Below are 12,436 nucleotides of genomic sequence, written 5' to 3'. Positions count from 1 at the left end.
ACAAAAACAAATGGAAACTAAATGAAAACTAAGCTACGATGACTAAGACTAAATATACTGACAATTTCGTTGATAAATAAAAACTAGACTAAAATGTTAGGAAGGGACTAGTGGACAAGAGATCCAGTATAAGTCATTTTACACTTTGTTGCATGCTGAAAATAGCTGATCTACAAGCTCACAAGGCGTCGTCGTGAGCTTGTAGATCGGCTAAAAACACTCATTACGACGGCATCAAGACCCGCCAAAATACATTCCAGGTGACTAAAATGTGACTAAAACTAAATGAAGTTTCAGTCCAAAGACTAAGACTAAACTAAAATTGAAATTTGCTGCCAAAAACAACACTGCTTCAAGTGTCATTTGTTCAGTTTTCAATCTTCTTGACTGGTGGTGGTGAGTGACCCGGCCCTGATGTCTCTCTCAGCAGGCAGTAAGACGTCTCCGGTCAGCACAGAAGGAGGTGCAGGAGGAGGAGGAGGAGGAGGACCGGGGGATTGCGACACGGCAGGCGCCGCAGGGAGGAAGAGGAGATGGGGCTCCAGCACAGCGGTGACGGCCAAGAAACCGTCCATCACCATCACCACAGACTCACTGAAGGTAACTGACACACGATTTACTGGCATAGAGCAGATCCATCAGCATCACACCACTAGCCTGGAACTCACCTATGCTTTTTATGGCATAGGCAGCTCAGAAACTGTGCGCAGCTGCGCGACATGAGACTAATTACTTAGAGCGACAGAGAGAGAGAGTGTGTGTGTCAATTTAACAAAGGTGCAGACGATCAGAAATCAGCAGAGGGTGAGAAATGTTTGCGCTACTCCATGCCGAATTGAAGTAGACTCAGACCCAGACTTTTTTTTTCTCCCTGGAAATAAAAACGTCTGGGTTTCCGAGGCTACATCACCACTGACTCCGTTCACACTAGTGGTCGACAATGAAACGAGCTACAGATAATTTTCAATCGAAGGGTGACATGAAGCTACAAACTGATGTCCGACACATTCCAATGACACGGTGAAGTGTCGGTGAAACATATGACTGAGTGACACTTCTCCATTTGCGGTCACCTAGAAGGAAAAAGTCATTCTTGCTCTGAACCAGTTCCCTGAGCTATTTAAACCTGTACAATGCGATGTGTTGTGAGCTTGTAGGTCGGCTATTTCGAATTTAGAATATTCGCTCAGTCAGAATAGGGTCTAGGGTTCATGTTGTTAAATTCATATGGGCTACATGCCAACAAAAATGGTAACGTGATCAAAGTCGTACGATTTGTCACACGTTACCGCATTTGACCAATCTCTTGGAGTGGTGAGCTGCAGCCAAGGAGCGGTGAGCTGCAGCCGTGCCGCACTCGGGAATTATTCGATTAGTTGATTTGATGGCGTTTCATGGCGTTTCTTTCTAAACGAACGTGCCGCTCTAAGGGCCGATTCATACTCATATTTTACAGCTGTTTCGGCACTGTAGTGCCGAAATGATTTCGGCTCGTCAGAAATTTTCAGTAGCACCGAAGAACCGACTTTAGGACGCTACCCGCCCCCCCCCCCCCCCCCCCCCCCCCCGAACCTCAAATGACGTCAAATTGTAGGCTCTATAGAGCCGAACCGACTTTTATTCGGCTCTAAAATAGGAGTATGAATCGGCCCTAAGGCAGTGGATCTCAACCTTTTTGGTCGTAGTAGATACTAGATGAGCTAACTTTATGTTGCACCCTTTGAACAACCTTTCCTTCCGCCCCTCTGGTTTTCACCACCCTCCCATGATTCTCTTTCTTCCACCTCCCCTCCTCCGCTCACTCCGTCCCAGTCTTTGATCCCGGACATCAAGGTGAGCCAGGAGGCGGTGGTGGAGTTGCACCCAGAGGAGCTGCAGCTCTCCGGGGACGAGGACAGTCAAGGCCCTGACAACAACAGCAGGACCGACCAGGACAAAGGCCTGAAGATTAGACGCACCGTCACACAGGTCAGCATGGGCACAGCCAGCGGCTGTAGTCAAGCACTGGCTACTGTGAAAACGCATTGTTGTTTTTGGGGGTGGAGAAGAGGGTTTGCTTTTGCTCTTTTTCCGAATAACCAGTCCCCTGCCCGTCGGTCTCCTATAGGTGGTGTCCATTGACAACCAGGAGAACGGACAGAGGAACGAGGAGGAGGATGAAGAGGTGGCGGTGAAGCCGGAAAGAGAGAAACAGCGCAGGACCTCCAAAGACAAGAGGAAGAACAGTCAGTGCGAGGAACCCAGGGACGCCCAGTCTCCTGTCAAACACGACGCCGAGGCAAAGAAAGGTGAATTAGAAAATCAGTTGCCAGTTGTGTGTGTGTGTGTATACTGCCACGTTTGTTGTTTTTATTCAGCTCTCGTGTCGTCAAACAGCGACATGTGAGGCGTCATGGTTAGAGGATTGGTAAAAGCCACGCAACTAAGCAATATTACACGAGAGGGTGTGGGTTAAGGAAGTCGAAGTCTACACCCTCAAGTGTAATATTGCAATTCTACAACAGTTACCCTTAAAAACTAAGGGTGACTACATTAATGACAGATGTAGTCACTATACGACCACAAATGTGCCAAGAAACTAGCTAGCCTATAGCCACCGAGTTTGCTAGCGCTCTGGGAAAACAGAGCGGCTGAATTATTTGTTTTGATTAGGTGGTGAATGGTGCTGGTTTAACCCACGGCTAGAAGCCGTTTCAACCAATCGGATTGCTTCCTCGAAACAACAACCTGTTGTAGAATAATGATTCTCTCTCTCACCTCCCCATCTTGTCCTCCGTTCCCTCTCCGTCACACAGTCACGCCCAGCGACAGCTTGGTGCGTCGCTCCATCAGTCAACAGAAGTCCGGCGTGTCCGTCACCATCGACGACCCCGTGCGCACGGCGGCCAGGCAGCCCTCACCGCCGCGCTCCGACGTCTCCAACATCGTCCACGTCACCAACCTGGTCAGTCTGTTGTTTTCCTTCGTGTCGTTTGTTGTGCACAACATTCCCTTGGGTCTGTTGGCATTCCCACATGTTAGTTAGGATGATGTATGGAGTCGGTTAGCGTATGAACAAGACGTCTCACGTCTTGCTCCACCTTTATTGCCACCTTTTCCGTCACCACGCCCCGTTCGCGCTGACCCAGAAAGCCCCTTTGACCCTAAATGATCCCACGGTATATCCCTTTGATGCCCTCCCCTATAGGTACGACCTTTCACCCTGGGCCAGCTTAAGGAGCTGCTGAACCGGACCGGCAGCATGGTGGAGGAGGGCTTCTGGATCGACAAGATCAAATCCCACTGCTACGTTACGGTGAGTAACGCACTTCCCTCTCATAGTGTTCTAACCCATTCTGACCTGAGATCAGATTATAAAAATGTCTTCTACATCCTGACAGCTTTCTGAAAAATCTATGTTTCTATGTCAGTGGTTCCTCGATTTAAAAAAAATAGCAGACCTACAAGCTCGTAGCGCGCGCTATGAGCTTGTAGATCTGCTGTTTTTCAATAGGTAAGCATAACATAATGCTAACACCAAAAGGGGTTCCCGCCCCAAAATGGGAGAGCCTTCAGCGTCTGTGATCTGTGCTACTGAGGTATTCCCACTGGTTGTAATTGTAAATGGGTTTCATTATCGACGTTCTTGTGTGGGAACAAAGCGGGGAGTCTATAATGTGAAACAAATTACAACGTAGTATACTGGTAGGCATTTTAGATCCCTGAAGTGTACAGTTAAGCACTGTCACCTTGGAGGAGGGATATGCAGACATATCTGACTGTATCGCAGCTTTAGCAAAGTACATAGCAAATTGCACTCGTTAGGTGGCCACGCCTTAAGGCTGCCACCTCATCGTTTGCATTGTAATTGCGACATACATTCCTTACTAATAACTCACATATTGACCTACTGTCGACATGAATTCAGTATATGATTCAGTATTTAGTTCTAATGCCTGATGGAGAGTGGCATGTTTGCCGCTTTTCTTTTATTATCATCTATTGGTTATAGATAGTGAAAGATCTTCCCGTTTCCCCTGTTGTTGGTTGTGTTTCATGGCAATAATATATTTTCTAAAAAAATTGTCCTTAGTATAGATATTATATATATTATATATATTTATCCTGTCTTGGTACCATGAATAGAGACTTCTTATTGATACTGTGTAAGATGACAATGGTTGACACCTGTGTTCAATTACTCTTGATTGTATCTCATACTCATGCATAAATACCACACTTTCCTGTTATCTTGTCACAAACGCTGAGGAAGGCCAGACGGGCCGAAACGCGTACGTTTTCAGTCTCAGAGGTAAATAAAGTCATGTAATAAAAGGACATATAATGAGTGCTGGCATCTTCTTCATTTAAATTTTGTCCTTAGTATACCACATCAGAAGAGGCCGTAGCCACCAGGACAGCCCTCCACGGGGTGAAATGGCCACAGAGCAATCCCAAGGTCCTCCACGTGGACTTCTGTCACCAGGATGAGGTATCCCACCACTGACTGGGTAGCCATGAAGTTAGCGTGATAAGTTCCATAGAATGTAACTGCAGAACTTATGTCAGAACATTAACCTTAGATGTTTTTATGTTTTGTTTTTTGTTACAGAACCGGTTTCACTCTCCTTTTATTTAGGTGTTTACTTATTGCAATATGCGGGACCCTATTGTCTGTCTCCAAGTCTTCCTTTACTAATAGTTTTCAATTTTATCATGAACCCTTCGCTTAGCACTTCGCTAAACCCCACCCCAAAAGTGATTGTCCAATGTCAATATCAATTTGGCAACCGTTGCTAAGGATGGCAAACTTTCGACACCTCAGGCTCATAGATGTCAATGTTATTTTGCATGGCTTCATTGTTGAACACATACACGGCTTAAATTACACGGCTGACCCACCCAGGTGATGGCAATAATACTAATCACCGCAGTCTTACCGTAGTCTGTTGGTTGTTAAAGTTGACTTAGTTGGATACTGTTTCTCCCTCTAACATTTCCTCGTATTTCTAGTTCATTGCCAGTGCATAGCCTACTGCAGGCCTTGTTGGCTACATTTAGAATACGTTTTGAAGCTCTTGCTACTGAAATGACCGATTATTTGCATGGAGAAATCCTGTCATTTAACATGCATCTCAATGGATGAGAAGGACAGCTTGCCATCGCGGAGTGGGTCGGGCTTAGCGAAGGGCTAATTGCAGCTGTCCGTGGTCACACATACATACATACGTACACATTGGACTGCCACCCCAATAGCAGCTTTTCAGTGCCTTCTACCAGCTCTATTCATATTTTTAATTCATCATTTTAATGCCAATAGAAAAAACGCGGCAATCCTATAATATTATAGACCCAGTCCTGATGATGGCGGTAACTTCACCATTATGCCGAATCTGGCGATGTCAACGGAACATCAACATCCGCTAGCTTTCTGCACTGTGTTACAGTCATCTGTCCGGATGCTATGCGATCATCGTTTATTTGATGAATATTAAGTCAAATTAAGCTCGTGCACGCGAGGATTTCGGACAGTTTAAGGGACAGACAGACAGACGGACACACACACACAGCTGCGTAATGGAGCAGAGGCACCGCTCCAAAAATGGAAGAGAAGAAAAACAATTTGTTGAGAAAACAACAAATCTTACTCTGCCTCTCGTTTCCATGTCCTGCAGCTGGACTTCCACAAGGGTCTCCTGAAGCCAAAGCGAGTAGAGGAGGACCGCGGGGTCCAGCTGGGCGGAGGAGGCCCTCTCCCACGACTCCCCCCGCTGATGCAGGAGCGGGACAGCAGGGACCGCGACCGAGAGGGGCCGACCATGTTCACCAACGTGCGCGACCAGTGGGCCGAGCGGGAGCGGGAGATGCAGAGGCGCGAGAGGACCCGCGGCGAGCGCGAGTGGGACCGCGACAAGATCCGCGAGTTCGGGAGGCCCGGTGAGGAGGACGGGCAGCGGCGCTCTCGGTCCAGAGACCGAGAGAGGAAGAGGAGGGAGCGAGCGAAGAGCAAGGAGAGAAAGACGGACAAAAAGGGTGAGACGGGGGGTTCGTCCTGTAAGGTCACTGTTTCTGTAGAGGGTGAGACGGGGGTTCATCCTGTAAAGTCACTGTTTCTGTAGAGGGTGAGACGGGGGTTCGTCCTGTAAGGTCACTGTTTCTGTAGAGGGTGAGACGGGGGTTCGTCCTGTAAGGTCACTGTTTCTGTAGAGGGTGAGACGGGGGTTCGTCCTGTAAGGTCACTGTTTCTGTAGAGGGTGAGACGGGGGTTCGTCCTGTAAGGTCACTGTTTCTGTAGAGGGTGAGACGGGGATTCGACCTGTAAGGTCACTGTTTCTGTAGAGGGTGAGACGGGGGTTCGTCCTGTAAGGTCACTGTTTCTGTAGAGGGTGAGACGGGGGTTCGTCCTGTAAGGTCACTGTTTCTGTAGAGGGTGAGACGGGGGTTCGTCCTGTAAGGTCACTGTTTCTGTAGAGGGTGAGACGGGGGTTCGTCCTGTAAGGTCACTGTTTCTGTAGAGGGTGAGACGGGGGTTCGTCCTGTAAGGTCACTGTTTCTGTAGAGGGTGAGACGGGGGTTCGTCCTGTAAGGTCACTGTTTCTGTAGAGGGTGAGACGGGGGTTCGACCTGTAAGGTCACTGTTTCTGTAGAGGGTGAGACGGGGATTCGACCTGTAAGGTCACTGTTTCTGTAGAGGGTGAGACGGGGGTTCGTCCTGTAAGGTCACTGTTTCTGTAGAGGGTGAGAAGGGGATTCGACCTGTAAGGTCACTGTTTCTGTAGAGGGTGAGACGGGGGTTCGTCCTTTAAGGTCACTGTTTCTGTAGAGGGTGAGACGGGGGTTCGTCCTGTAAGGTCACTGTTTCTGTAGAGGGTGAGACGGGGGTTCGTCCTGTAAGGTCACTGTTTCTGTAGAGGGTGAGACGGGGGTTCGTCCTGTAAGGTCACTGTTTCTGTAGAGGGTGAGACGGGGGTTCGACCTGTAAGGTCACTGTTTCTGTAGAGGGTGAGACGGGGGTTCGTCCTGTAAGGTCACTGTTTCTGTAGAGGGTGAGACGGGTGTTCGTCCTGTAAGGTCACTGTTTCTGTAGAGGGTGAGACGGGGGTTCGTCCTGTAAGGTCACTGTTTCTGTAGAGGGTGAGACGGGGGTTCGTCCTTTAAGGTCACTGTTTCTGTAGAGGGTGAGACGGGGGTTCGTCCTTTAAGGTCACTGTTTCTGTAGAGGGTGAGACGGGGGTTCGTCCTGTAAGGTCACTGTTTCTGTAGAGGGTGAGACGGGGGTTCGTCCTGTAAGGTCACTGTTTCTGTAGAGGGTGAGACGGGTGTTCGTCCTGTAAGGTCACTGTTTCTGTAGAGGGTGAGACGGGGGTTCGTCCTGTAAGGTCACTGTTTCTGTAGAGGGTGAGACGGGGGTTCGTCCTGTAAGGTCACTGTTTCTGTAGAGGGTGAGACGGGGGTTCGTCCTGTAAGGTCACTGTTTCTGTAGAGGGTGAGACGGGGGTTCGTCCTGTAAGGTCACTGTTTCTGTAGAGGGTGAGACGGGGGTTCGTCCTGTAAGGTCACTGTTTCTGTAGAGGGTGAGACGGGGGTTCGTCCTGTAAGGTCACTGTTTCTGTAGAGGGTGAGACGGGGGTTCGTCCTTTAAGGTCACTGTTTCTGTAGAGGGTGAGACGGGTGTTCGTCCTGTAAGGTCACTGTTTCTGTAGAGGGTGAGACGGGGGTTCGTCCTGTAAGGTCACTGTTTCTGTAGAGGGTGAGACGGGGGTTCGTCCTGTAAGGTCACTGTTTCTGTAGAGGGTGAGACGGGGGTTCGTCCTGTAAGGTCACTGTTTCTGTAGAGGGTGAGACGGGGGTTCGACCTGTAAGGTCACTGTTTCTGTAGAGGGTGAGACGGGGGTTCGTCCTGTAAGGTCACTGTTTCTGTAGAGGGGGGAAAAAACATGAGACCAAATCTATTTCTCTACTATCCAGACTAAAATAACATGTATATCTTGTAATGCCAATAGGCAATGGCATATATGTACGGGTAATGCCTGCTTCATGCTTTGTTGCACACTGTCGCACACCAAAAATAGCAGATCTGCAAGCTCACAACACGTTGGGCTTGTAGATCTGTAATTTGCAGTGAGTCAGTGGTGGTATAAATCACCCCCTATAACAATGCTAGTGTCTAGCAACGACGTCTAAGGAGGTTACCTCTATAGAGTGTCGCAGTCCCCACCCCCTTTCAGAACGACGAGTGGCCCAGGAAATGAATCCCAATGCATTTCGCCCATAGGCTTTTCTTCAAGTATTTATTTAAAGACGGTTACGCCGCGGACAAAGCCAACTCTGATCGTGACAAATCATGACAATGAATACTATGTTTTGGGCCGATCAAATAACTTATAAGAAGAAAAACAAAACAAATAGTGTTGTCTCCTGCCTTTATTTTCTTCTTTCTAATGATTTGATCGGCCCAAAATATTGTGTTTCATTGTCATGATTTGTCACGATCCGAGTTGGCTTTGTCCGTGGCGTAACCGTCTTTAAATAAATACTTGAAGAAAAGCCTATGAGGAAAATGAACGGCGATTTATTTTCCGGGTCTCTCGAGGGGGCGGGACTGCGACGCTCTATAGTGCAGTTGTGATGTTCTCTGGCATTACCTATAGTTTTGATATTATGTATTTACTATTTACCCATTTTATATAATATTATTATCCCCTGATGATGTTTCAGAGAAAGCAGACGAGCCTCCCGCCAAACTGCTAGACGACTTGTTCCTGAAGACCAAAGCGGCTCCATGCATATACTGGCTTCCCCTCACTGAGGAGCAGGTTAGCCACTCACTCTCTGCTCTCTCCACTCATTCACTAGCCTTGGAAACCCAGACGTTTTTATTTCCAGGGAGAAAAAGGTTCAGAGTCCACTTCAATTCAGCATAGAGTAGCTCAAACATTGCTCACTCTCTGCTGATTTCTGATCGTCTGCACCTTTGTTAAATTGACACACGCACACATGTACACACACACACACACACACACTCCTCTCTCTCTCGCTCTAAGTAATTCGTCTCATGTCATAGCGCGCCACTCGGTGGCGCGCTATGAGCTTGTAGGTCTGCTATTTTGGAAAAAACGTGAAAATGTGGCGCAAGTCTTTGAATATATATTCATTCAGAGCAAATGTTTTAAACTCATATCTTTGCTTCTGAGGGGTCCCTGGAACAACATATTTTCAGATGGGGATTGGCGGCCAAATACATATAATTTTTGGGGTCCTTGAGATGAAATATTGAGAACCACTGATACAGAAACATTGTATCTGTATCAGTATTGTCAGGATTTTTGAAAATTGCAAAACAATGCATAACCTTTTCAAAAGTATTTAGCAGAATAATTATGCTTGTCAAATAAGGGATAACTATTTTGATAGTAATACTAACTAGTTATGTAAACAAACCCACCAAAATAAAAACCATATCAGAATAATTAGTAGGCTGCAACATATGTGTATAATGTAATTACACAGATAACTGGATGACTACAGATGTCTCACCAGGTTTATCAACTGGTTTTAGTCACTCTGGCAGTTTGCATATTACTTGCTGTTGTCACGATCCCCTGTGCGCTCCAGAAACCAAAGGTTATCCAAATCACTCTCCGTAACGGGTTCAGGATTGGTGATGTTTCTGGCAATGCGATTTGACTCGTTAACCTTGCTTGACTCATTGAGTACAGAGTACAACTACAGTCCTCTGTTTTTTCTCCATTTCCAAGATGACTCTACTTTAAACTTTGGTTTGAAATTTTTGAAATCCAAATATGTGTCAGCCATACCTCATACAACACACTCACTCATGTCTCTTAACACACACACGCACACACACACACACACACACACACACACACAGCTACAAGAGTAACTAAGATGCTGCTTTTCTTATAGACAAAAGGTATCCTTCCTCCAAGTAGTACTGCTTGTCAAAATGTGAATTGTAGACTTGAAAAGAAAAGAATCCAAGGCACTCCGTCTTTGGTGAAAAATTAAATGGTTTATTTGATGATGAGCAAGGCAAATAAATAACAGGACCTACGCGTTTCGACCAAAAGGTCTTCGTCAGGGTCTATCTCGTCTCTCTTATATTTGTTCTCTCTCTCTCTTCCAAGTCGGCACAGAGGGTCCTAGACCGAGTGGAGCGGCAGAAGGAGCGAGAGCGGCGGCGCGAGGAGGCGGACAAGAAGCGCGGCGAGGAGGCGGACAAGAAGCGCGAAGAAGAAAAGAAAGAGCGTCTCAAGGTCCGCGTGAAGGAGGAGCCGCGCGAAGGAGGAGCCTCCGCCAACGCCGCACCCTCAGCGAGTGCCAGTGGCGCCGGGCGGGGAGGAGGTGACAGGGACAGAGAGAAGGAGAAGGAGAGGGAGAGGGAGAGAGAGCCGAGAGGCCGAGACCGGGAGGGGGGAGACAACAAGCGGAAGGAAGGATACAGAGCCAGAGGACCATCGGACCAGAGGACCACCGCCGCCGCCGGCAGTGGGCAGCGGCGATCCCGTAGCCGCAGCACCAACGCCAGAGACAGACGTCGCTGACAAGCCCCCAACGATGGGACAGAGGGGGGCTGTGGGAGGGAGATACAGATTTTAGGGATGGGTTGGGGGGGGGGGGGGGGGGGGGTGACAGCACATAGCAGCTGGATGGATGGGTTGTGTCGTTGCTCTCGCTGTGTTTCGGTTGACCGTTCCACTCGTCTCCCCTCTGCGCTTGGATTTTCTTTCATCACAATCGTTAACACCAATCGTTAACACCTGTCCCGACACTCGCATACATTTACCACAGCTTGTAGTTTTGATCTGAGGGTTTTTAAATTTTTTTTCTTTTTAAGAAACATTAAGGTTAGTCTAGCTCCCTAGCTAGCTTCAACCTTGTCTTCCAAGGGGCACTGATTTAATATACTGTAGTTCCTTTTATTAGGTCCAATAATGGGTTGACTTGATACTAGTAAGAGGTATTTGAATGCAAAGAGTCCAGTATGTCCTCCATTATCTCTATGATAATGTAGTACTGTAGTACTGCTGAGTTGCCCCCAGTCCAGCAGAACAGATGTATGGAGGGCGTTGGTTACGCTGGCTCCCTTTAGTCTTGGCCTTGCTGAGGTTTTGGAGGGCCCCGCCTCTTTATTTTAGTTCTGCGGGTGCACAGTTCCTTCCTCCTTTTGGTGCCCTGTAATAATCCTCTTTTCAAAATAGAATCTGACCCCTCAAAAATGTTCCACAATCAATGTTTAGTAGACTTATTTTTTCAATGCTAAGTTGTGTGTGTGTCCCCTACCAATTTTGACAGACCTCTTGTTGTAGAATGATGTGAAGGTTTTGTTTTCTCCAGATTTTTGTACATTATTTTAGTTAATTTTTCTTTTCTTTTTTTTCCATGGACGGTTTGTGTTCGAAGCACATGAAGCATGTGTGTGTGTGAATTGAAGTCCCTCCACTAAAACTGCTACAGTCAGAACACTGTTAAGACAAAGTCTTGTCGATAATGAAGGACATAGTGTTGCGTGTGTTGATTATAGAAGTGGACATATTGTCTGTCTATAGTGGGTTAATGTTTGGGGAGGGGATGACATTCTGGACCATGGACATATGGATCTGTAGAATGACAGGAAGCAAGTCTTCCCTGCACTGATTCCCTTTTCAGAAATGCCTACCCTGACCTTGCTCTCCTTTGAGGTCTGGGGGAAAATTCAAAGAGTTTATCCTTTAAAAGAAAAAAAAAATATTGTTACATTTTTATTAGTGCAAAGTTTGATTTAAGTTGACTTTTTTTTATTTTACTTTTATTCTCCTGTAATTGCTGGATGTAAAGCATAAAAATAAATTTAAACTTGAATGATCAGATGCATCTGCTTGCCTTTCTTGGCTCATGAAGTAATGGATACATTTAATCAAAGGTAGTGCAAGTATTTTGTTAAAAGGTTGTGGCTATTTTCTGAGTAATCGCTATAGTGTTTTAAATTTAATGAGTTTCTCCTGCTCTTAGTGAACATAATACACATTTTCAGTTAGGTTGCCATTGCTAAATTCATCTAACGAGGGAACCCATGACTGCCTGCCTAGATATGTCCCAGCTGGCCTGCTTGATGTGCTTAAAGCCAAAGGCAACTAAAAACATGGTGAAGCAGTGTTCTGCTTCTGTGGACCGAACTCCCACTATACCTTCAACAGGCAGCCTCTGCAGACATTTTAAAACACAGCTCAAGACCACCTTTGACACTCCTACTTTAAAATTATTCATGTCCACGGTATTGCATATTTTAATGTTGCCTTTGCTTTGTTCTTTATTGCTTTTCATGTCGAAGTGCTGTACAAATAGTTCATCAGCTTCAATTTTAACCGTAAGTCTTTGGAGTGTAGTCAATACCATAGTGGGGTTGAATGGTTATCTATATCTAGTTAAGTTTGGCTGGAGTTAAGTTGACTGCCAC

The 12,436-nt window shown here is 46.7% G+C and overlaps 1 protein-coding gene across 2 annotated transcripts in view; it reads left to right on the top strand.

Annotated features, from left to right (window-relative positions):
• The window catches only part of acin1b (apoptotic chromatin condensation inducer 1b), a 34,011-nt gene extending 22,164 nt beyond the window's left edge, over nucleotides 1–11,847 (top strand). Inside the window, exons 9-17 of one of the 2 annotated variants that reach the window (XM_083789096.1) lie at nucleotides 431–600; nucleotides 1,813–1,968; nucleotides 2,108–2,288; nucleotides 2,796–2,944; nucleotides 3,188–3,295; nucleotides 4,364–4,471; nucleotides 5,655–6,012; nucleotides 8,698–8,795; nucleotides 10,128–11,847. In XM_083789096.1, coding sequence (XP_083645222.1) covers nucleotides 431–600; nucleotides 1,813–1,968; nucleotides 2,108–2,288; nucleotides 2,796–2,944; nucleotides 3,188–3,295; nucleotides 4,364–4,471; nucleotides 5,655–6,012; nucleotides 8,698–8,795; nucleotides 10,128–10,544 — 1,745 coding nt within the window. In that variant the 3' untranslated portion in view covers nucleotides 10,545–11,847. Of the gene's footprint in view, nucleotides 1–427; nucleotides 601–1,812; nucleotides 1,969–2,107; nucleotides 2,289–2,795; nucleotides 2,945–3,187; nucleotides 3,296–4,363; nucleotides 4,472–5,654; nucleotides 6,013–8,697; nucleotides 8,796–10,127 lie in introns of both variants that reach the window. The other variant, XM_083789095.1, reaches the window with a different exon arrangement.
• The last annotated feature ends 589 nt before the right edge of the window (nucleotides 11,848–12,436 follow it).

Source organism: Protomyctophum parallelum (genome assembly GCF_964188405.1).
Source record: "Protomyctophum parallelum genome assembly, chromosome: 18".
NCBI lineage: Eukaryota > Metazoa > Chordata > Actinopteri > Myctophiformes > Myctophidae > Protomyctophum > Protomyctophum parallelum.
Note: the sequence above shows the minus strand (reverse complement) of the source record. Positions and strands in the feature narration are given on the sequence as shown.